The sequence below is a fragment of the Diabrotica virgifera genome, chromosome 10, assembly GCF_917563875.1.
Source record: "Diabrotica virgifera virgifera chromosome 10, PGI_DIABVI_V3a".
Classification (NCBI taxonomy): Eukaryota; Metazoa; Arthropoda; class Insecta; order Coleoptera; family Chrysomelidae; genus Diabrotica; species Diabrotica virgifera.
Window position 1 is genome coordinate 139,152,140 of NC_065452.1, and position 23,310 is coordinate 139,175,449.

General features: G+C 32.5%; 1 protein-coding gene across 2 annotated transcripts in view; it reads left to right on the forward strand.

The window, feature by feature from the left end:
• The window catches only part of LOC126893269 (HEAT repeat-containing protein 5B), a 66,568-nt gene that overhangs the window by 40,227 nt on the left and 3,031 nt on the right, over positions 1-23,310 (forward strand). For both annotated transcript variants that reach the window (XM_050663283.1, XM_050663284.1), the window contains 3 exons: positions 5,821-7,841; positions 11,249-11,462; positions 20,794-20,933. In XM_050663283.1, coding sequence (XP_050519240.1) covers positions 5,821-7,841; positions 11,249-11,462; positions 20,794-20,933 — 2,375 coding nt within the window. The remainder of the gene's footprint in view (positions 1-5,820; positions 7,842-11,248; positions 11,463-20,793; positions 20,934-23,310) is intronic.

Here is a 23,310-nt window from a genome sequence, read left to right on the forward strand (position 1 = left end):
TCACATTTAAAATTCATTTTTGAATTCCGTCAATTTACGACAAAAAATCATTCTTGCCTTTTTTCACATGCGGCGCCGTTTTATACAAAAGAAAATAAAACATCTTAACGCTTACAAATTATTCGAGGTAGATTTCATATGCATAAAAACTTATTTCAAATACTTTGTAAACATTAAGATGTTTTATTTTTTTGCATAAAAACGACGCCTCATATGAAAAAAGACAAGAAAGATCTTTTGTCGTAAATTGAACGAGGAATTCAAAAATGATTTTTAATTTGATATATATCAGTGGCGTACTATTTTTTTTCTTTAAAAAATTCAGACCATTACCCGTACGCGCGCCAATGGTGAATATAAAATTACTCGTCACCTTTAAAGGAGGTAATTTTGAACATTTGTTGTAGCCTTGTACATAGGTAAAATCTTTTTAGCAATATTTTCTGTTATTGCTCTACTTTGGTATTATTATATTGAAGAGTTCTTGATAATGTATTAAGAAATGAAAAATGGGCGTGAAGATGTTTTATTTTTTTGAATAAAAAGGTGCATCATATGAAAAAAAGACAAAAAAAGTTTCTTTATCGTAAATTAAACGTGGAATACAAAAATAATTTTTAATTTGAAATATCTCAGTGGCATACTTTTTTTTTTTCTTTAAAAAAATTCAGACCATTACCCGTAGGCGCGCCAATGATAAACACAAAATTGTTATTTGTATGTCAAAAAATGCGCAATAACTACATCTTAAAACCCACCAAATTTCGTTTCCATAGCTCAAACGGTCTTAGAGCAATAAAAAAATTTGCAGTTTGAAATAAAAACTTTAACACCCCGTATCTTGGAAAGGAAGCATTTTCGGACATATGTTTATAGAGCAAACTGCCATTATTTTTTCATGTAGAATTACCTCTTAAAGTTTTTCATACTTATTTACTAACACCCTGTATATTATACAGGGTGGTTCATCTTATTCGCATCGGTGTCTGTACGGAAAACCACTTAATATTTAAAAAAAATTTCTTCACAGAAATATACAGGGCCTTTAATACTACAATCTAAAAATAATTTGAATTATACAGGGTGCTCCAAAAAAGAGTGGTATATCAAAGTTATATTTTTTCTTATGGAATGCCCTATATCTGATGACATTACTAAATTGACCTTAAAAAATAAGCTATACTTTCATAAGGGTTCCCTATACCTAAATACAGGATGTTTTGATTTATTTCGATTTTTATGAAAATGTAAGGTTTTAGAAAAAAATAAATATCTACGAATCTAAGAATCAGTAACAAATTTTTTCTTGGATCTTAATAATAGACTATTTATCATACTTAAACAGATGCTTACTGCAACAAAATTTCTTACAGGGTGGTCAAAATATGAGATTGTTCTATTAACAAATTCAGGCTGTAATAACTTACTTATTTTAAATAGAACACCCTTTATCTTACTAGTCTATCGCGCAGAACATTTACTTAGCTTTCAATTTATATTAGGGTTTCCTATATCTATCTTTTTACAGGTTGGTCAAAATATTAGATTGTTCTATTAATAAATTCAAGCTATAATAACTTGCTTATTTTAAATGGAACACCCTGTATCTTACTGGTCTATCGCGTAGAAAATTTACTTAGCTTTCAATTCTTATTAGGGTTTCCTATACCTATCTCCCTTCATTTTTTAAATATTTAAAGATTTCCTAATTTGGAAGCTTTAAAAATTAGAATTAAGTACCTATTATGTCGTGGTTATGTACAACACATCACCAACACCGGCAATATGCTTAGAAAAGATACTGTCAATAATAAAATTTTCATTGTTATCATGTAATCACACAGAGTGTTGTATTATTTTAGTTGATTTTGGCCTACATGTGACATTGAATAATATGTCTATATTAAACTGCATACCCTATATTAGATGCCGTATTCTGGAAGATATTGAAAATATATTTCATTCCGTATAAGTATTTTCCATATCTTAAACCGACGGTTATTAAGTAAATTTAAGAACACCACTTTTTGTTTGAATTTTTGAATCGCAATTACAAACAATTACAAACTATTGTACAAAAATATGTAAAAATGGGTATTTACAGAATAACATGGGAATTTATATTTACAGAATTTAATATGTGTATTGAGAATGTTTACATGGAATTGAAGAGATTTTAAATATCTTCCATTATAAAGAATAGAATATCGAGTATGTCATTTAAAATAAGAACACTGTGTGATTAAATGATAAAAATGTGAATTTTATTAACGAAAGTATCTTGATTAAGATATTTAAGTATATTGCCGGTGTTGGTGATGTGTTGTACATAACCACGACATAGGTACTTAATTCTAATTTCTAAAGCCTACGCGATAGACCAGTAAGATACAGGGTGTTCCATTTAAAATAAGTAAGTTATTACAGCTTGAATTTGTTAATAGAACAATCTAATATTTTGACCACCCTGTAAAAAGATAGATATAGGAAACCCTAATATAAATTGAAAGCTAAGTAAATGTTCTACGCCGCGCTAGACTAGTAAGATACAGGGTGTTCCATTTAAAATAAGTAAGTTATTACAGCTTGAATTTGTTAATAGAACAATCTCATATTTTGACCACCCTGTAAGAAATTTTTTGTGTAAGCATCTGTTTAAGTATGCTAAATAGTCTATTATTAAGATCCAAGAAAGAATTTGTTACTGATTCTTAGATTCGTAGATATTTATTTTTTTCTAAAACCTTACATACATTCTGTAGTTTCTAAGGTCGCCGATATCTCCCTTCTTATGGAGTAAGACTATTTCTGCGTTGTTCCACTGCGTCGGTGTTATCGCTTCGCACAGACATTTATTGAAGAATTTAGCAAGTGCCAGTCAAAGTGTATTTCCTCCTAGTTTTATGCTTTCAGTCATTATTTTGTCTTCACCTGGAGATTTATTGTTCTTCATCTTTTGAAGCGCATTTTTAATTTCGCCAATAGTTATGTTCGGCATTAACTCTGAGCCTTGATTCTCTATTTTTGCTTTTTGGTAAAGGGCGTCTTTCATCGGATTCACTTGTTTCATAAAGTTGTCTGTAGAAGTCTTCTACCGTTTTCACTATTTCTTTCTTATCAGTCACAATGTCGTCTTGTTTATTTCTTAACTTATGTATGTTTGTGTTATACCCCTCGCTCAGCCTCCTTCTTTCTTCTATAAGATTTTTACTGTTAAGACTTATTTTTTCATATTCTTTCTTCATTTTAGGACAACACAACTTTTCCGCTTCCTTGATCGCATTTACGATACTTTCGTTTAGAACTTCTACCTGTGTTTCGTCGTTGATTGTGGTCAATGATATCACGAAAGTGGTCTGTATTTTCAGGCGGGGTCCATTTACGCTTGTCTGATTTTATCATTTTTGTTCGTTCATTCTTTAAATTGAACAGAATTTTTGCTCGAATCAATCTGTGATCGCTTCCAATCGTTTAAAACGAATACATCTTGTACAATTTCTTTCTTATTAGCAATGATAAAATCTATTTCGTTCTTTGTGAAACCGTCTGGATTTTTCCACGTCCACTTTCGGTGGGGCTTTTTTTGAAAGAATGAGTTCATAGAAAAAGATTTTCTTGGGGTAAAAAATCTACAAGCATGGTCCCTCTTTCATTTCTTTCTCCATAGCCGTAATTTCCTAGTGCGGTTTCACCTTGGTCTTATTTATTTCCAAGCTTGGCATTAAAATCACCTGTTATCAGAGTATAAAACGTCTTAGTACTTTTCATGGCTGTTCTAATATCTTCAAACAAGATTTCAATCTCTTCATCAGAGTAGCTTGTTGTTGGTGTCTGGATATACCTGCGCCAAAAATCCATTTCAAAAACAAGAAGTTTTTGTTCCGTTCTCTTAGTTAGTTGCCAGGTTTCACACCTATAAAGAACAACGATTTATAAATACTGTTGTATAGTTGTATTTTTTTTTGTTTAGAGACAGTTTTTGATTAGAGTTGTGAGTTTAGTTCACCTATTATTTTCTTCCCTTTTTTGATTCGTTCTTTGATTTCTGTTTCAGTGCGTTCAGGTCTTTCCATCTTTGCAAGTAGATGTATTCGGAATATGAAGAAAAAACCTTTCCATCCTCTAAGTTTAGTTCGGATGTTCCATTAGTAATGGGACATATATTATCAGATGCGTGCGGTCCATGAAAGTGGGGGAAGCGCCGCTTCCCTATTTATTCGTCGATATAAGAAAATATATTATTAATTAATATTTAATAATAAAATTTTTTCCATAATCCAAATAATCTACATATTACCTAGCCAATAGGCATTGAAAAATATTAAAAATTAATCGCGTACGAACGAACTCAATATGCACACAATTCAACTATTTGGTCCACTCCTGGCAGAAGCGCATCTCAAAATCGCCGCTTGTCATGCAGTTATCCCTTTTAAAATTGGCCAGGGTTCAATGACCGCAACCACTAGTCGCGCGAATTTTGGTATGCCATGGAAGCGCTCGTCGTATCGCCTTCCCGAAAGTGAGATGCTCCGACTGTTACTGCTGCTAAGGGTTGCTTAGGTATTACATACATTCGCTTAAAGAATATTTCGATTTAAAGTTTTTGCAGAGATATTTCCTTTTACTGATCTTTTATTTGACATTTTACAGAAATCAAATGGTATTGCATTTTGTATAAGACAAATTGATGACTTTATTAATACGATAATTAAAAAAACGAGAGCAGTTTAAAAATATTTGGGATAAAACTGAACATATGGGGTTTGAACATGAAAGAAAAATAATGAAGATTGATAATTTCGGTGACAGAGAAAACAGAGGAAACAAAGAGACCTTTTGATAATATTCTACAACAAATGAATTCTAGCTTTCAAAATTTTAACGATTTAAAATTTGTAGAATTATATATAATCTTAATATTTCTAATATTTCAAAAAAATTTCCCACAGAGGAATTTATGTCATTACGATTAAATAATGAAAATTTTTTGATATCCCAGCTTTGCATTCTCAGTTAAGTATCATTTATGAAACAACTGACATGAATGATAAAGAAATACCCAGAAATCTGGGATTTCTTTATAACTACTTTAAACAAGTCGCTGTGTGAAGTGGTCAAGTTGTGTGAATTAGTACTACTAACTATCCCAGCCACAAGTGCATCAGTTGAACGAAGTTTTGCAGTATTAAGATGCATTAAAAGTTTCAAATTAAGAAATTAAAAGAAATTCAACAAGCGAAGACAGACTGAAAGTTAGCCCTATTATCCATTAAAAAAGACTGCATTCAACAATTATCAGAAGTTGATAGGAGAATAGACCTCGAGTATAAATAAGTGTCATTTTAGTGAAAGTTGTGTGTTGTGGAAAATGCCTCGGAGTATATTTTTTTTAAATATGATTCTTCTTTAGAAAACCAAGCCCGGCGCGAGGACTCAAGGCCCGAGCTAGCAATACAGATCAATGATAGGTCACTAGTCACTAGAAATAGCGGGAATAGAGTGCCTCACGCATTCGCGCGTCACGGATTTAGTGTGTGAGTCCTTGTACGCAGGACGTCTCACATAATTAAGTACTTTGCTGATAGAGAGCCCCTGCGCATCAGAGTGTTATCAGGTGGAAAGTTGCTCGACCCTCGACCCTTAAGAAAATATTTTTATATCCTTATTGAATCGCTTCCCCTTTCGAAAAAGTCACCGCACGCCACTGTATATTATGTTAATTTTTTGTAACCGCGAACCAAAAAGAGAGTTTGATATTTTCAACAAATCAGTAGGCGCAAATTCATTATAATATCTAATCTGTCTCGTTTATTACAGATACTAATGACGATCGTTCAAATATTTTAAACGTAGATGTTGAAGAAATCTTTGAAGCTGATGACCAAGTCGAATTTCATGCAGAAGAAGATCCATCTCATCCCACGATTCAACCAAGATGGCCAACTAGAGTGTTTGCAGCGGAGTGTGTTCGAAAGATCATTGCTGTTTGTGAGTCGAATAAGACTGATCACTTTGACCTTCTAAAGGCTAAAGAATTACAACTCAAACAAGGAAGAAATGATTTCCTTTGCTTGCATTTATCTGATCTTATTAGAATGGCATTTATTGCGGCTACTAGTGATTCCGATCCATTGCGTTTGCAAGGATTAAAAACAATGCAAGATATTATAGAGAAATTTGCCAAAGTTCCGGAACCAGAATTTCCAGGACATCTGCTTCTCGAACAATATCAGGCTCAAGTAGGAGCCGCCTTAAGACCTGCATTTTTACCAGATACGTCATCTTTAGTTACAGCTGCTGCTTGTGAAGTTTGTTCAACTTGGATTGGGTCAAATGTTGCTAGAGATCTTAACGATTTGAAAAGAGTTCATCAATTACTTGTGTCTTCCCTTACCAAATTTAGGAACAAGAATAACTCTAGTCAGTTATACAACGAAAGTCTAGCCACTCTTGAAAAGTTATCTATATTAAAAGCTTGGGCCGAAGTATATATTGTTGCTATGAAAGGAAGTGACGCTGTTTCTAGTTTTACTGTAACAATAGCATCAACAAATGATAATGATAACAATGAATTTACAAACTATGAAAGCCAAGGAGAAAGTTTGTTGACCCTGGTACAACCTGAGTTGGTGAGTTTGTCACAATACTGGTTATTAGCACTGAAAGACTATGCCTTGCTTTCATTACCAAGTGAATTTTCTAGTCAATTGCCACATGATGGTGGTGCTTTTTATACTAACGAAACAATGGACCTGTCAAGAACCTACTATACATCTTTCTGGTCTCCTATCCTTCATGCTGCTGCACTATGGCTAAACTCCGGAACTTTTAAATCGAACCAAGATACGAATGGTAATGTTAAGAATAATAAAATCAACGACGACCCAGATAGATTTCATTTATTGTTTGGAATATGCATGGAAGCACTTTGTAGTCCACGTTCTATAGAACCATTAGAAAGTATAAAAACTTGTCTACACGCATTATATACGTTACTCGATAAGGAATATACTAGAAAATTACTCGTATCTGATTCATTTTTAGGTATTGAATTATGTAATGTCCTCCATCGACTTATTTTAACTAGAGACAATCACACTTGTCAATTATTATGTTTAGAAGTATTGCAACAAGTTATAAGGGCTGCACAGGAAAGCATTGATAAACAAAAGGAGAACAAATTAAACGAAATGAAAAATACAACAAATGCAAATATTTTGGGAGAAGGAGGAGAATTAGGAGATCTGATCCCTGGAAAGTCATTGGTGGTATCCATTTTAGAAGTCTGTCTGTGTCTATTAATCCGACTCTTACCTACAATAAGTCCATCTGAGAATACCGCAGTTATCAATTCTCTCAAGATAACATCAACTTTTGAAAAGAGTAACCAATTAATAGCAGCCTCAATTAGATGTTTAGAAAAACTTCATTATTTGTGTTCCCCAAAAGGTGCTTTGTCTATTCTGCCTACAATTTTGTATCTGGTAACAGGAGTTATAAAAGAAATGGCAACAAAGCACGTAGCCGATAGTACAGTTTTAGCAAATAATTCGTGTATTCAAGCGGCTTTGAAATGTTTAAAAATATTAGCCACAGATAACTATTGTAATAATCCAGAAACTGCTAACAATTGGCAAAAATTACTTCAGAGTGCTCTAGCGAAAATAATCGACCTAGCAAAGACAAGAAGTGATGATAATAAATTAGATGAAGTCACAATGATGTTAGCGATAGCAGTTTTTGTATTGAACGCTCCCTATAAAGTAGTTACCGTACCCAATATTCAGTATCCTTGTATCAACCACTTCAGGCAGGGCTTCGAGAGTTCAGATTCTATAGTAAGTATACCCTCTTTTATATGTTTATAAATGATTACAAAGGCCATTCAGATGATTTTAGTTGGTCTGTACTTCACCATAACCAGACACTTAGATCCTATTCTGCCCTGCTAAGTAAAAACGTCCTAACTGACAATATTATACTTTTTGAGAAAAAGCAATATTTGTATTTAATACTGTGCCATCCTCATTTTAAAAAGAAGATTTTGCTTTTTTGCATATACTCGTAAGTAGTTAATTAGGATTAATTTTTTTTTTTCATTTACCAGCAATCACTAAAACAACCCCAAGTCTGACATTTGATAGATAGGACTTTTTAACTAAGTCAGTATTAATAATGTATAGGTTATTTAGAATTATTAATTTTTCAGATAGGACTTTTTTAGTTTAAATATGAATGACAATTAAAATTTTACAGTGCTACTAATAGTATGCAGTCTACCTCTTGGGTGCGATGTACCTGAAGGATTTGCACAAAATTAATGAATTGCAAAAAACTCTTATAGGAAAAAAACACACACCCAAACTTATATGGACTCATCTGATATTTCTTACTATTTCGTGCGAATTTAAAAAAACAAACACACGAAGTGAAACAATATTTATTTTAAAGCAATTTTATAACAAATACATATCAATTAAATAAAACAATAAAGTATTTAACAAACAGATTGAAAGTACAGTGGAACCTCGATAACTCGGATTAATCGGGACCGCGGCCGATCCGGGTTATCGAAAATCCGGGTTAGCCGGAGAATATAGTAAAAATTAATAAATAACCTCCATTACAATTACAAAAACATGAAACACATATGCACAGTACACATCTAAATTACGTATAGTTGTTAGAGTGTAGAGTGTTGTTCATTTCTTGGTAAAAAACTCAGTCATACTGTAGAGATGTACCGACACCATAATATGGTAGGTCTGGATCCTGCGTACAAAAAAAAATTGATAAATAGCAAGCTGAAAATTTGTTATTAGCTTAAGGGTGTCTAGTCGGACAAACATTAATATATGGGAACACTGGAACAGGGGAAGTTTTAACTGTGGAACAGGTTAAAAATTTGGAACGGTCAGACCACGAAAACGGCACATGTATTTTTTCCGACAGAACAGACTTAAACTCTCCGAACAGAGATTAAACTCTCATGCAAAAATCAGACTGCTATTTATCACCAAATTGGCGTTTTAATGAGTGGAACATGTAGAATATGTCAAATGACAGGAATTATGACAGGTGATAAATAGCAGTCTGATTTTTGCATGAGAGTTTAATCTCTGTTCGGAGAGTTTATGTCTGTTCTGTCGGACAAAACAAATGTGCCATTTTCGTGTTCTGACCGTTCCAAATTTTTGACCTGTTCCACAATTAAAACTGCCCCTGTTCCAGTGTTCTCATATATCAAAGTTTATCCGACTAGACACCCTTAAGCTATTAATAAATTTTTAGCTTGCTATTAATCAACTTTTTTTTCATACGCGGGATCCAGACCTATGGTAGCATAATATCATATTATGATGCTGCAATAAATTTATTTTAAAGATTCGTCTTTATCAATCGTACCTAATGTTTCTAGTTTCTTTTCCATTGTCACTGCAACATTTTTACGTTTTGTTACCATTACGTAGACAAAGCAAACACAATCTGAAGCACGATTACATTACAGAACGGAAGTGATTAATAGGCTGTACTACACACAATACAAGAATTTTTAAATAGTCACGTCTTTTTTAAACAATGCTAAGACAGTTTGACATAAATAAAGAAAAAGGAATACAGACAGGTGTCTGTTCTTTCCGATAAGCTGAGACGGTCGCTCTGGCTGCCGCCGTGTGCATGAATCATTTTTATAAGTCGGTTCGCTAAACTCAGACGCATCTGGCTAGATATTTTAGTCGATATTTTTTTTGTTTTTTGCCAATTTTGCAAAAATTGACAAAATTACTAAATATTTAGTGATTATTAACTATTTAAAAATAATTTTTTGCCAATTTTGCTAAAATTGGCAAAATTACCGACTAAAATATCTAGAAAGTTGCGTCTGAGTTTAGCGAACAGACTATACTATTGTACTTATGTGTTCAAATTACACAAATACACATTATCTCTGAAATATTATTTGGCCTACATACATTTTTATTTGATAAAATTGTTAAATTGTTTATTTGTTAAATTTTTGTCTGATGAAAATCGGTCCGGGTTAGCCGGACTTCCGGGTTATCGGGGGCCGACTTATCGGGGTTCCACTGTAGTTGTTTTAACGTCAATAGCATACAAAATTTCAATGTAAAACGATTAATGTTTAAATTGATTTTATTTATTTTTTTTTGTATTTTGTGGTAGTCAGTGTTATCACCTCTAGTCCTTATGCAAGCTTCAGTTTGCATGGGCACGCTGCTAATCAAATTATCAACATTTTGTTGTGGTAGGTTGCTCCATCGTTTAAGAGCAGCTTGTACTAGCCGTGCGGTGTTTTGTGGATTATCCCGGCGAGCTCTAATTTTTCTTTTAAGCATATCCCACAAATACTCTATAGGACTAAGCTCGGGTGAGCAAGCAGGCCACTCCAAACAAGGGATACCTTCTGCTTCAATGATGTCTGTAGTCACTTTAATGGTATGTAGAGGTCCATTATCATGCAATAAAATAAAATTATCTTCTGTTGCACCTCTCCAGAGCCTGACTACAGGTTATCAACATACCTGTGAGCAGTTAAAGTTGATTGGATGAAAATTAAAGGAGTTTTTTTACGGATCACAACTCCTCTCCAAAACATTACACTTCCCCTTGTATATTTGTGAACAGATCATGTTCACAATTTCACGATTTGAAAGTACACGATTTCATGGGTCATCTGATTTTACACAAATCCTGTCTTTTTTGAAAATAGCACATTTTGTCAATTCCCAATGTTCCAGTTTTGGTGGTGAAAACACCAATTTAGGCGATCAGTCTTGTGCTTCCTGGGTAACTTGGAAACCCATAACTGTCTCCTGCTGTATACTTCTTGGTACGAACTCTTCTTCTTATCGTGTCAACTGAAACAGTTACACCTGTAGCTTCCAAAAGCTGCCTTTGGAGCTGCAGGTGAGAAATGGTTGGGTGTCTTCCAGCTGATTGGACAATTAAACGATCGTGGAGAGCCGTTATTACTTTTGGCGACTTTTTCTTGCTTTATTTTTGAGCTTTCCTAGTTCCTGTTACCTAGCATATGTTTTGGACAGAACGCCCTGTATTACGCCTAGCTCTGCAGCGATGTCCATTTGAGAACATTACTTTCTCCACAAGACCAATAATCTTATATTACTTTAAAACACATGGTGATTCCATATAAGTTTGGGTGTGTGTATATTTATTAATTTGTTATCACTTTTCAATTTTAACCTTTTACATTTTATTTTAGGTAAAATTAAAATGCGTAAGAACTTTAAAATCTATTTTTGCACATCATAATCCATTGATATCTGTTCCTTACATTCACACATTGGCCCCACATTTAGTGGAGTTTTTATATTCGGAAGCTGCCAAAAAACCTCATTCTGATGGTGAGCTCTTAGTCACTGTCGAGACCATTACCACGATAGAATCTCTCATCGAATTAGCAGAACCTGGAAAACGTAAGTATATTTATTATACAAAACAAATGCCAATTATTAGGGTAGAGCTTTTTTTAGTTTTCTTTATTCCAGATATAAACAGTAGGCAATAATAGTTATTTATGTACCAAGTCAGTAAAGTTACTCTTTATCGAAAGAGTCTGATATTATGAGCCGAGCGAGCGTAGCGAGCGAGGCGAATAACAGAAGAGTTAGATAAAGAGTCTACTGACGTGGTGCATACAAAATTTTATCGCCAACAATTTGATATTGGTTAACACTTACTCACAATTTAAAATTTAAGAATTTTTTAAATTTTAGGCATAATAAAAATTTTATGACAGTGATGACAGATGACTTTTGCATGATGGCAGGTTTCGATTTTTAATCGATAGTTATCAATATTGAATAATTATTAAATCAGTCAAGTTTTGATGTATTTTATATGAATATAGAATAATTACAAAATACTACAGCATTTCATTTATTGGCATAAGTTTAATTAACAATGTCGTAAATTTTGTACAATATTTTTATTAATTAAAGTACATAAATGTAAGTTAGACTGCAACAAACATAAGTTTGGGAGTGTGACGTTCGCGCAGGTGGACGCAGTGTGCAGGTTCTAGTAGTGGCGGAAGGAAATTTAAAATAATTTTTAATACGTATATTCAATTAAAGTGAATGAATAATCACCAAACTGGCCCCATGGTAACACTAGTAAACAAGAACCACTGCCCATCGTCGAGTTATGAATCTTATACCGCATTTACACTCAGTCCTGTTGGGCAGGGAAGTGGGCAGCGTGAATGTGTAAATAGCTCACTCGCGCTGCCCCAAAGTAAGTTTTCGGGATGGAAGTCAAAGGACTGGCAACGCGAGCGCGAGTGACTATTCACATTCAACTACTCTCTCTCTCTCTCTCTCTCACTTGCCGCCGACAAAGCGGCAAGTGAGCAAGACGATGCTGTCCTTACATTCCATTCTTAGAGAGTCGTTCGGTAAATGAGTTGTGAGGACATTGGTGAGGAACTGATGTGAACACCTCACTCGCGTCGATATCGTATTTCGGGCAATATTTCCGGCAGCGGCAGCAGCAGTGGCAATGGCTGAGTATAAATCCGGCAATATTCCCAAACTTAAGTTTGTTGCAGTCTAACTCAAATGAATAATCGATTACTGCCATCGACCACTTACATTCAATCTCGATTAATCGCGGCAGGTAAAATAAAATTCTTCTTTCAGTACAATAAAGTGTTACTTTACTGCCGCAAATGAGGGCAAATGAGTACAATGAATGTGTAACCTTTCAAATGAGCTAGCAGACAACCCCTATGCTCATTTAAAAAAAATAGTCGATTACGTCATCACGCCCAGATGGATGACGTCACTAGTATGATATACAGGGTGTCCAGAAACTCTACCGACAAACGAAGACAGGAGATTTTTTAGATAATTTTAAGATAATTTAACCCAATTCACCTAGTCCGAAAATGCTTCCTAAGGGAGCTAGAGCTCTTTGAAGATGGCGTCATGTAATTAGTTTTTCTTAAATAACTCCAGAACGCTTCTATTTAGAAAAACAAAAATTGGTATGCTTATTTAGTTTCCAGAAATGAATCGATTCCATCCATTGTGAATTTCTAGTACCGGTCATAGGCGTCCGTTTTGGGTAGGGCAACGGTTATTTTATCGCATAACTTTTTTATATTTAACTTCTGAGCATTTCTGACACTGGATTATTAAATTGTGAGGTATTCTAGTTCTAAAAGGTACTCTTGTTTTAAGCCGATAGGACGCACCGTTTTCGAGAAAAATCGATTTGAAAATTTTTCGTTCTTTAAATTTCAAAGAAACATTTCAAAAAAAACCTATTTAGAAAGACGAAAACTGGTACATTTATTTATATTCCAGAGATAAATGGATTTCATTAATTGCGAATTTCTAGTACCGGTCATAGGCGTCCGTTATGGGTAGGTCAACAATTATTTTATAGCGTAACTTTTTTGTCCTTAATTTTTAAGCATTTTTGACACTAGATTATTAAACTATGAGGTATTCGAGTACTAAAAGTTACTCTTGCTTTAAGTTAGTAAAATACATCGTTTTTTTTGAAATTTTTTTTAAATTCCCAAAACGAAAAACTTTCAAATCGATTTTTCTAGAAAACGGTGTGTCCTACCGACTTAAAGCAAGAGTAACTTTTAGTACTAGAATACCTCACAATTTAATAATCCAGTGTCAGAAATTCTTAAAAGTTAAAGACAAAAAAGTTATGCGATAAAATAACCGTTGTCCTACCCAAAACGGACGCCTATGACCGGTACTAGAAATTCACAATGGATGGCATCGATTCATTTCTGGAAAGATAAATAAGCATACCAATTTTCGTTTTTCTAAATAGAAGCGTTCTGGAGTTATTTAAGAAAAACTAATTACATGACGCCATCTTCAAAGAGCTCTAGCTCCCTTAGCATTTTCGGACTAGGTGAATTGGGTTAAATTATCTTAAAATTATCTAAAAAATCTCCTGTCTTCGTTTGTCGGTAGAGTTTCTGGACACCCTGTATAAATATGTCAAAAAATCATAATTTAAAAATCGAATAACTTTTGTATTTTACATTTTTTTTTTCTAATTCTGTAAATAAAGCAGTTTACAGGGGGGTCAAAATATAGTGAATAACCCTGTACTTCTTTGAGTAAAAATTTTTCAAATTTCTAAAGGTTTAGCGTATCTAGTAATCGCCATTAAGTTATAGATCTATCTATTAAGTAGCCTTTTCTTTTTTGTATTTTGTTTTGTATTTAGATCGATTAAGTAGTAGATAAAATAAAACAGCAATAGTGTATGGACAATACGAGTAGAAAAAGTGAAATTAGTTTGTGTATACAAAAAACAAAAGTGATAATTTACAATGTAGAAAATATAGAGTCATAAAACTAATCGGGCAGATTATGAACATGAAGATTTTGAATCAAACTCGTCTTTCTCCTAACGCAGTTCTGCATGAAACCCGTCTTTCTACAACCGACCAAATAACTTCCACCCCCAACTTAAGGGGTTACATAGGTCTTGCGGGTAAAAAAGTGACTTTTAAAAAAAATTATATCTTGAAAACTAAACATTATTTTTATTTATAATTGGAACATATAAAAGTATAGTACTTAAGGTACTCTCAAAAAAATTTTCAGCCAAAAATTTTCATTTTTGTAGAGTTGACTGCAATTTTTCGACAACAGCCCTTTTTTGCAGTGGGCAGCATAACTAAGTCCAGTCTCATCTGAAATCAAAAATTTTCTTGTAGTTTATACCTCTGGCTAGTGAATGAACGAAGAAATTTTTATTAGGTGAAATTGTTTTTGTTTTATAAAAAAAACTACTTAAAAAATGGTCATTTTTGAAAAAATGAGAAAAATTGGTGTCGAAAACGTGTTAAAACTTATGTCAAATCTTCAAATTTCATTTTTTTTTCTTCGTTCATTCACTAGCCAGAAGTATAAACTACAAGAAACTTTTTGATTTTTTTATTTCAGATGAGACGGGACTTAGTTATGTTGCCCACCGCAAAAAAAGGGCTGTTGTCGAAAAATTGCAGTCAACTCTACAAAAATGAATATTTTTGGCTGAAAATTTTTTTGAGAGTACCTAAAGTACTATACTTTTACATGTTCCAATCATAAATAAAAATAATTTTTAGTTTTCAAGATATAATTTTTTTAAAAAGTCACTTTTTTACCCGCAAGACCTATGTAAGCCCTTAAGTTGGGGGTGGAAGTTATTTGGTCGGTTGTAGAAAGACGGGTTTCATGCAGAACTGCGTTAGGAGAAAGACGAGTTTGATTCAAAATCTTCATGTTCATAGTCTGCGCGATTAGTTTTATGACTATATTTTCTACATTGTAAATTATCACTTTTGTTTTTTGTATATACAAACTAATTTCACTTTTTCTACTCGTATTGTCCATACACTATTGCTGTTTTATTTTATCTACTGCTTAATCGATCTAAATACAAAACAAAATACAAAAAAGAAAAGGCTACTTAATAGATAGATTTATAACTTAATGGCGATTACTAGATACGCTAAACCTTTAGAAATTTGAAAAATTTTTACTCGAAGAAGTACAGGGTTATTCACTACATTTTGACCCCCCTGTAAACTGCTTTATTTACAGAATTAGAAAAAAATGTAAAATACAAATGTTATTCGATTTTTAAATTATGATTTTTTGACATATATATCATACTAGTGACGTCATCCATCTGGGCGTGATGACGTAATCGACTATTTTTTTTTAAATGAGAATAGGGGTTGTCTGCTAGCTCATTTGAAAGGTTATTCAATTTTCTATTCAGTAATATAAACATTAAGATAATTATTTTTACAGGGTGTCAAATTTTTTTTTAATTATGTAAATAGACATAAGAAGAAGAATGTATGTAATTGATTTAATTCAAAATATCTTCTATTGCTGTTAGAAAACAGAAATAAAAGTATATTGCAGAAATAAACATTGCTTTTTGCTTAAATTTAATGTTTAAACTGCCAAGAGGTAGATGGGTGGCAACTCGAACATTGAATTTAAGTTCAAAGTATTTCTTTAATAAACATTTATTTCTGTTTTTTGACAGCAGTAAAATGTATTTTAAAAATCAATAAATTACATACATTCTTCTTTTTGTGTCAATTAATTTAATTAAATTTTTTTTTTGGACAACCTGTATAAATAATTATCTTAATGTTTATATTACTGAATAGAGATTAGAATAACCTTTCAAATGAGCTAGCACACGACCCCTATTCTCATTTAAAAAAATAGTCGATTACGTTATCACGCCCAGATGGGACTTCACTATGGTTTGTTTTTTAACCAAGAGGAGTGATTCAAATTTACCCGCTGTATTGCTTGTTTGTAATTGGTCCAACCGCAGGCAAGTTTACGCCACTTTTATAAAATTTTGATACTAATGACATTTATCAAATTTTGACACTTCTGCCATTTTATAGGTTAATTAAGTTATATCGGCGATTTTTGAGTTTTTTGTGTTATTCCTTTAATTTTTTGATTGTTAGTCTGCTTTTATATAAAAAGCAGTTGTTTTTGGAACTCTTTAGCGACATATTAATTTAATATAATATTTATGGGTTACAATTGAGGGCCGACTAGATCAACCAAAAAAGAAGATGTATTTGGTCATTATTCTAGTGACTTTCTTGGGTGTGAATCTGTCTTTTTAGTTTACTCCTCCTGGTTAAAAAATAAACTATAGTATGACATATACGTCAAAAAATCATAATTTAAAAATGGAATAACTTTTGTATTTTACATTTTTTTTTTCTAATTCTGTAAATAAAGCAGTTTATAGGGGGTCAAAATATGGTGAATAACACTGTCCATATCTGAAATTATGAATGTTGGTCTTTTAAATCAAAATTAATGTAAATATCAAAATATTAGTCGACTGTTACTTACCTACTTACTCCGTGGCGTTACAACCCTTCGTGGGTTTTAGCCGACTCGACAACATGCCTCCACTCTTCTCTGTCTTGAGCAATCTCCATCCAGTTCTCCACGTCCATAGCTTTCAGGTCTCCTGCTATATTATCTAGAGGGCGTCCACGTGGTTTTGTTCCAGTTAAGACTTCTTCCCATACCAGCCTTACCGTTTTTTCGTCAGAATGTCTTCTGAGTTGTCCTGCCAATTGGAGTCTTCTTGACTTTATTTGTTATTATTTTTTATTAGTCGACTTTTACTAAAGGTAAATTATAATAGCTGAAATTATACTTTTTTATTATATAAGTGTTTCCACTTAGGCCTGGATCACGCGTACCAAAAAAAAGTTGATTAAGAGCAAGCTGAAAATTTGTTATTAGCTTAACGGTGTCAAGTCGGACAAATTTTGATGTATGGGAACACTGGAGTAGGGGAAGTTTTAATTGTGGAACAGGTTACAGGTTTCCTGTCATTTGAAATGTTCTACGTAGGTAGATAGATAGATAGATTTATTTAACTACTTTACAAAAATATTGTTTGTAGCAAGTCAAAATTACAAGGTATATAAAAATTACAATGTATATAAAATTACAAGGTATATAAAATAGAAATATAAAACATAACTTATAAATATCACAAAAAAGAACATAGATTAACAAAAAATATTTTGTGTCACGGTAAGCATTTCAGTGGATGTTCTGCAATGCCTCATATATTCTTCCGAGCAATAAAAGCAATGTTTCAACAGATACCTTTTTATGACTTTTTTAAAACTGTTACAGCTTAGCTGTTTAATATCTTTTGGTAAAATATTGTAATAGTTATAATTAAGACAATTTTTATCTGAAAGACGCAATCTACAGCGATTTGTTCGCAAATAGTGAAAGTTTCGCGTATTGTGAATGTGAACATCAGACTGCTTTATTAAATGGGCCCGTTTTCTGTGAATTTCAGTCATAACTTGATATATCAACAGAGTAGGTAGCGGCATAATTTTTAATTTGATAAAGAGAGGTCGGCAATGTTCCAGATAACTAACTCCTGGTAAAATCCGGATAGCTTTCTTTTGCATCCTGAAAATTTGAAGAGCATTTGTTGAATTGCTACGAAGAGATAAGCTTAAGAGGGATACCTCTGATTCCATAATAATTTAATTTGTGGAGCAAAAGGTCATGTGAAACGCAGTCAAAAGCCTTCAACAAATCGCAGAGAGAAATTGCTATGCGATTGCCACGTTCAAGCCCCTCAATCACCTCGCTCACAATATTATACACCGCGTTTGTAGTAGAACGAGCACTTCTGAATCCATATTGCGAGTTGCTAAAATAACTTAGACTCAAAATAAGAATATAATTGTTGTTTGATCACATTTTCAATCACTTTCCCCGAATGTAGAAACAATGCTTATGGGTCTGTAATTGTCAGTTTTCGAGGAATCAGCTTTTTTATAGATAGGTAGTATCTTTGAGTACTTTAGTGCTCCTGGAAATACTCCAGTTGATATAATTAAGTTAATAAGATGAGTGAAAGGTGTTAAAACTATTTGGTAAGTTTCTTTTAAAACCTTGCTATTAATTTCGTGAACGTCCTTACAATTGGAATTATTAAGAGATTTAATTATTTGAGAAATCTCATCTTCCACAACGGGTCGGAAACAAAAGGACTTGCTCGGGGAAGGATAATTTCTGTAACTGAAGAGGATATCGTTATTAATAGTGGGAAGGGATGTAATTATATTCTCTGCGATTGTAATAAAAAATTGATTTATTTCGTCTGGAGATAGATCTGGTTGTACCGAACTGGATCTTGTATTGCCTCTTTCGAAGTTTAATATTTTCCAGCAGTCTCTAGGTTTATTATTGGAGTTAGTAATAAAATCAGAGTAAGCCGACTTTTTAGCATTTTGTAACTGCCGATTATATTCATATTTTTGTTGTTTATATAGTTTGAAAATATCGGGATCCTTAGTGACATCTGTAATGTGTTTAATGAGAGAAAGATTAGATCTGTAAGACCTTAATTCGTCATTAAACCATTGCACGGGTGTTATTTTAGCAGTTTGTCGTACTTTTTTTAATGGAAAAAACTTTAATATTAAGTTGTTATAAGTTTAAGTTAGAAAGAACATCAAAACATCGGGATCGTTATTGGTGTCATAGAAAAAGTCCATCTTTGTACTAGCTAGTGCATATTTAAGCTTCTGCAAACCAGAAGAAGTAATAGACCGTTGAAGTGATTGATTAGTATCAACAACTTTAAGCTCAGAATCAATAGATATAAATTGTGCTCGATGGTCAGAGAAACAAGGTTCATTACGCCCACTCTATAGATATTTTCAGAAAAATTTGTCATAATGTTATCGATGCAACTACTGGACTGAGATGTGATTCTAGTATAATCGTTTATCGTTATTTCTAGACCAAATGACATTAACAGATTTTGAATATCATAAGAAGAGTCAGATTTAACTTTAAAATTTATATTAAAATCTCCAAGTATAATCAGTTTGTCTGCTTTATTAAGTAAGAACGCTATGACATTCTCAAAATTCACCAAAAACAAGTCAGAGTCACCATTACCTGATCTGTATACAGTTAAAACATTGGTTTTCTATTAAAGGTATATAAATTGCACAAAACTCTGAAGTTTGCTCTACGTTATATTCATTTACATTAAGAGAAGAATACATAAGATTTTCTTTTACATAAAATGCAACTCCACCTTGTTTCTTTTTAAGCCTACAAAAAAAGTTAGCTAGTGAAAAGCCCGAGATGTTAATTAATTTTAGATTTTCTTCAGTTTGCCAGTGCTCTGAAAAACATATGACGTCATAGAACTTTTTATCCGCAAGAAAAGCATTAATCATATCGACTTTATTTGATATACACTGTAAATTTACATGAAACATGCTTACCGTGTCTAGTTGAATTAGGTTATTTTGAACATTTGATTGAGAGTTAACACTTATGATTTTAAAATGTTTTAAAGAGTCTAGCTGATTATTATTTATAGTACATTCATCAGCGTGGTTGGTTATGTCAAATTTGTCTGGTGCGTTCTTTGAAGGTATAAAAAACGCTGGACATATTATGCTCCATGGGGCCATTTATCAGAGTCCATAGCATTTTGGAAATTAGATTCATAAATGCTTACCTTAAATGACGAATATATATTGGGATGTTTCGAAGTGAGAGCCTCACAAGTTACTTCTGGAAAGTGTGGTTGTAACATATTTCGTAGGTAATTTGCGTTCACCTGTGGATCCACCCGGTATACGTGAAGATTTGCCATTTTTGGAACTCCCTTAAATTCTTTGCCGTTTATTTTACTGGTTTCATTTTTGCCTACTATAAGATGCCTTCTTGGTTTGTTTCTTTTCGCTTCTTTCGATTCATTGTTGTTACGAGAAGAAGTATCTTCCCCTAAACTTATAATTTTGTTACGTATCCGACTTATTAAAACGCCCAATATATTTGTCGGATAAAAATTTTGCATATATTATAAGTATGCTATTGAATAAACTTAAAAATAACCTGCTAGTTTTCACAATCATAAACTTGTCAGGATGACACGTTCCACAATTAAAATCACATTCCACAATTAAAACTTCCCCTGTTCCAGTGTTCCCATACATCAAAGTTTGTCCGTCTAGACACCGTTAAGCTATTTACAAATTTTCAGCTTGCTATTAATCAACTTTTTTTGGTACGCGGGATCCAGGCCTAACTGCCATATATGTTATGTATTCAATACTTCTCTATTAGTAGACATAATTATTAGAATTGAATAATATCACAAGTGATATTATTTGATGCTGAAACAATTTTTTAACATTCATATTTTGTTTGTACCTAGGTCTACAAATGTTGACGTTGTTGGTACCGGCCTTAGTAAGCTACCTTTCTCCTGGTTCTACCATAAAGAATAAACATACTTCTTCACTGCATGATGTTAGTTTGCAATGGTTAATGAAAATAGGACCAAAATACCCACAGGTAAAATTAATACCGTATCCAAAGAACGTACTGTTCCATTTTTTAAGTACTGAGTATATACAAGAAAGATCTTAGTGGTACTAGTCAAATTTAAATCGAACAGAGTATTGTTACTTTAAATATATACAGGGTGAGTGGGGAGGAACACACTAAACTTTAAGACTGTGTAATTTAAGTAATAATAACTAAAAATGACTCATATGTTGTTATTCGATTTTTATTTGTTTCCGAGATACGAGTCGTTAAAATTTTTCTTACAAACTGATGACTTATTTATTGCTCTAAAACCGGTTGAGATATGCAAATGAAAATTGGTGGATTTTAAGACGTAGTTATTCCGCATTTGTGACATACAATTAAGAATTTTATATTCACCATTGGCGCGCGTACGGGTAATGGTATGAAATTTTTTAAAGAAAAAAATAGTACGCCACTGAGCTATTTCAAATTAAAAATTATTTTTGAATTCCCCGTTCAATTTCTGACAAACAATCTATCTTCCCGTTTTTTCATACGACGCTTCGTTTTCATGTAAAAAATAAAATATCTTAACGACACAGTATTCCACGAAGTTTCTATATGAATGTGTAGAAAGTTATTTCGAATTACTGTAAGCGTTAAGATATTTTATTTTTTGCATGAAAACGAAGCGTCGTATAAAAAAACGGGAAGATAGATTGTTTGTCAGAAATTGAACGGGGAATTCAAAAATAATTTTTAATTTGAAATATCTCAGTGGCGTACTATTTTTTTATTTAAAAAAATTCATACCATTACTCGTATGCGCGCCAATGGTGAATATAAAATTCTTAATTGTATGTCAAAAAATGTGCAATAACTACGTCTTAAAACCCACCAATTTTCATTTGCATCTCTCAACCGGTTTTAGAGTAATAAATAAATCATGTTTGTAAGAAAAATTTTAACATCCTGTATCTCGGAAACAAATGAAAATCGAATAACAACATATGAGTTATTTTTTGTTATTATTACATATACAGGGTGTAACAAAAATACAGGTCATAAATTTAACCACATATTCTGGGACCAAAAATAGTTCGATTGAACCTAACTTACCTTAGTACAAATGTGCACATAAAAAAAAGTTACAGCCCTTTGAAGTTACAAAATGAAAATCGATTTTTTCCAATATATCGAAAACTATTAGAGATCTTTTATTGAAAATAAACATGTGGCATTCCTATGGCAGTAGTATCTTAAGAAAAAATTGTAGTGAAATTTGGACACCCCATAAAAATTTTATGGGGGTTTTGTTCCTTCAAACCCCCCCAAACTTTTGTGTACGTTCCAATTTAATTATTATTGTAGTACCATTAGTTAAACACAATATTTTAAAAACTTTTTTGCCTCTTAGTACTTTTTCGAAAAGTCAGTTTTTATCGAGATATTTTGAATATTTGTCAAATCCACCACATATTTGTATATGGCTAAGTACGATTATGGAGACTTGGTAATAATATGAAAATTTATTTAAGATTTACATTTTTAGGTATATTTTGAACCATATTAAAAAAGAAGTAATATCTCGATAAAAAGTGCCTTCTCGAAAAAATACAAAGTGGCAAAAAAGTTTTAAAAACACTGTGTTTAACTAATGGTACCGAAGTAAAAGTTTAATTGGAACATACACAAACATTTGGGGGGTTTAAGGAACAAGACCCCCATAACATTTTTATGCAAACATATTAAAGAAGAAGCCACAACTCGATAAAAACTGCCCTATCGAAAAAATACTAAGAGGCAAGAAAGTTTTAGAAATATTGAATTTAACTAATGGTACCACAATAATAATTTAATTGGAACGTACACAAAAGTTTGGGGGGGGGTTTAAGGGAACAAAACCCCCATAAAATTTTTATGGGGTACACAAATTTCACTATAATTATTTGTCACATGTCTATTTTCAATAAGAAATCTCTAATAGTTTTCGATATATCGAAAAAATCGATTTTCATTTTGTAACTTCAAAGGGCTTTAACTTTTTTTATGTGCATATTTGTACTAAGGTAAATTAGGTTCATTCGAACTATTTTTGGTCTCAGAATATGTGATTTAATTTATGACCTATATTTTCGTTACACCCTGTATATTACACAGTCTTAAATTTTGGTGCGTTCCTCCCAATAGGGTGTTTCATTATTAATTGTCCATATAGTAACTGGAGAAACCTTAACACAAAATACGAAGATTTAACCTAAAACACTTAAATAAAATGTGGTTCCTTACTGAGTTACAGGGTGTTTTATCTAAAAATTTAAAAACTATTTTTGCTCAGCATTTTAAAATTATTCGACGTATCCTTTTCATACTTGGCAGGAAGTATAGGTACTGTACAAACTACTAAATTATGTTAAAC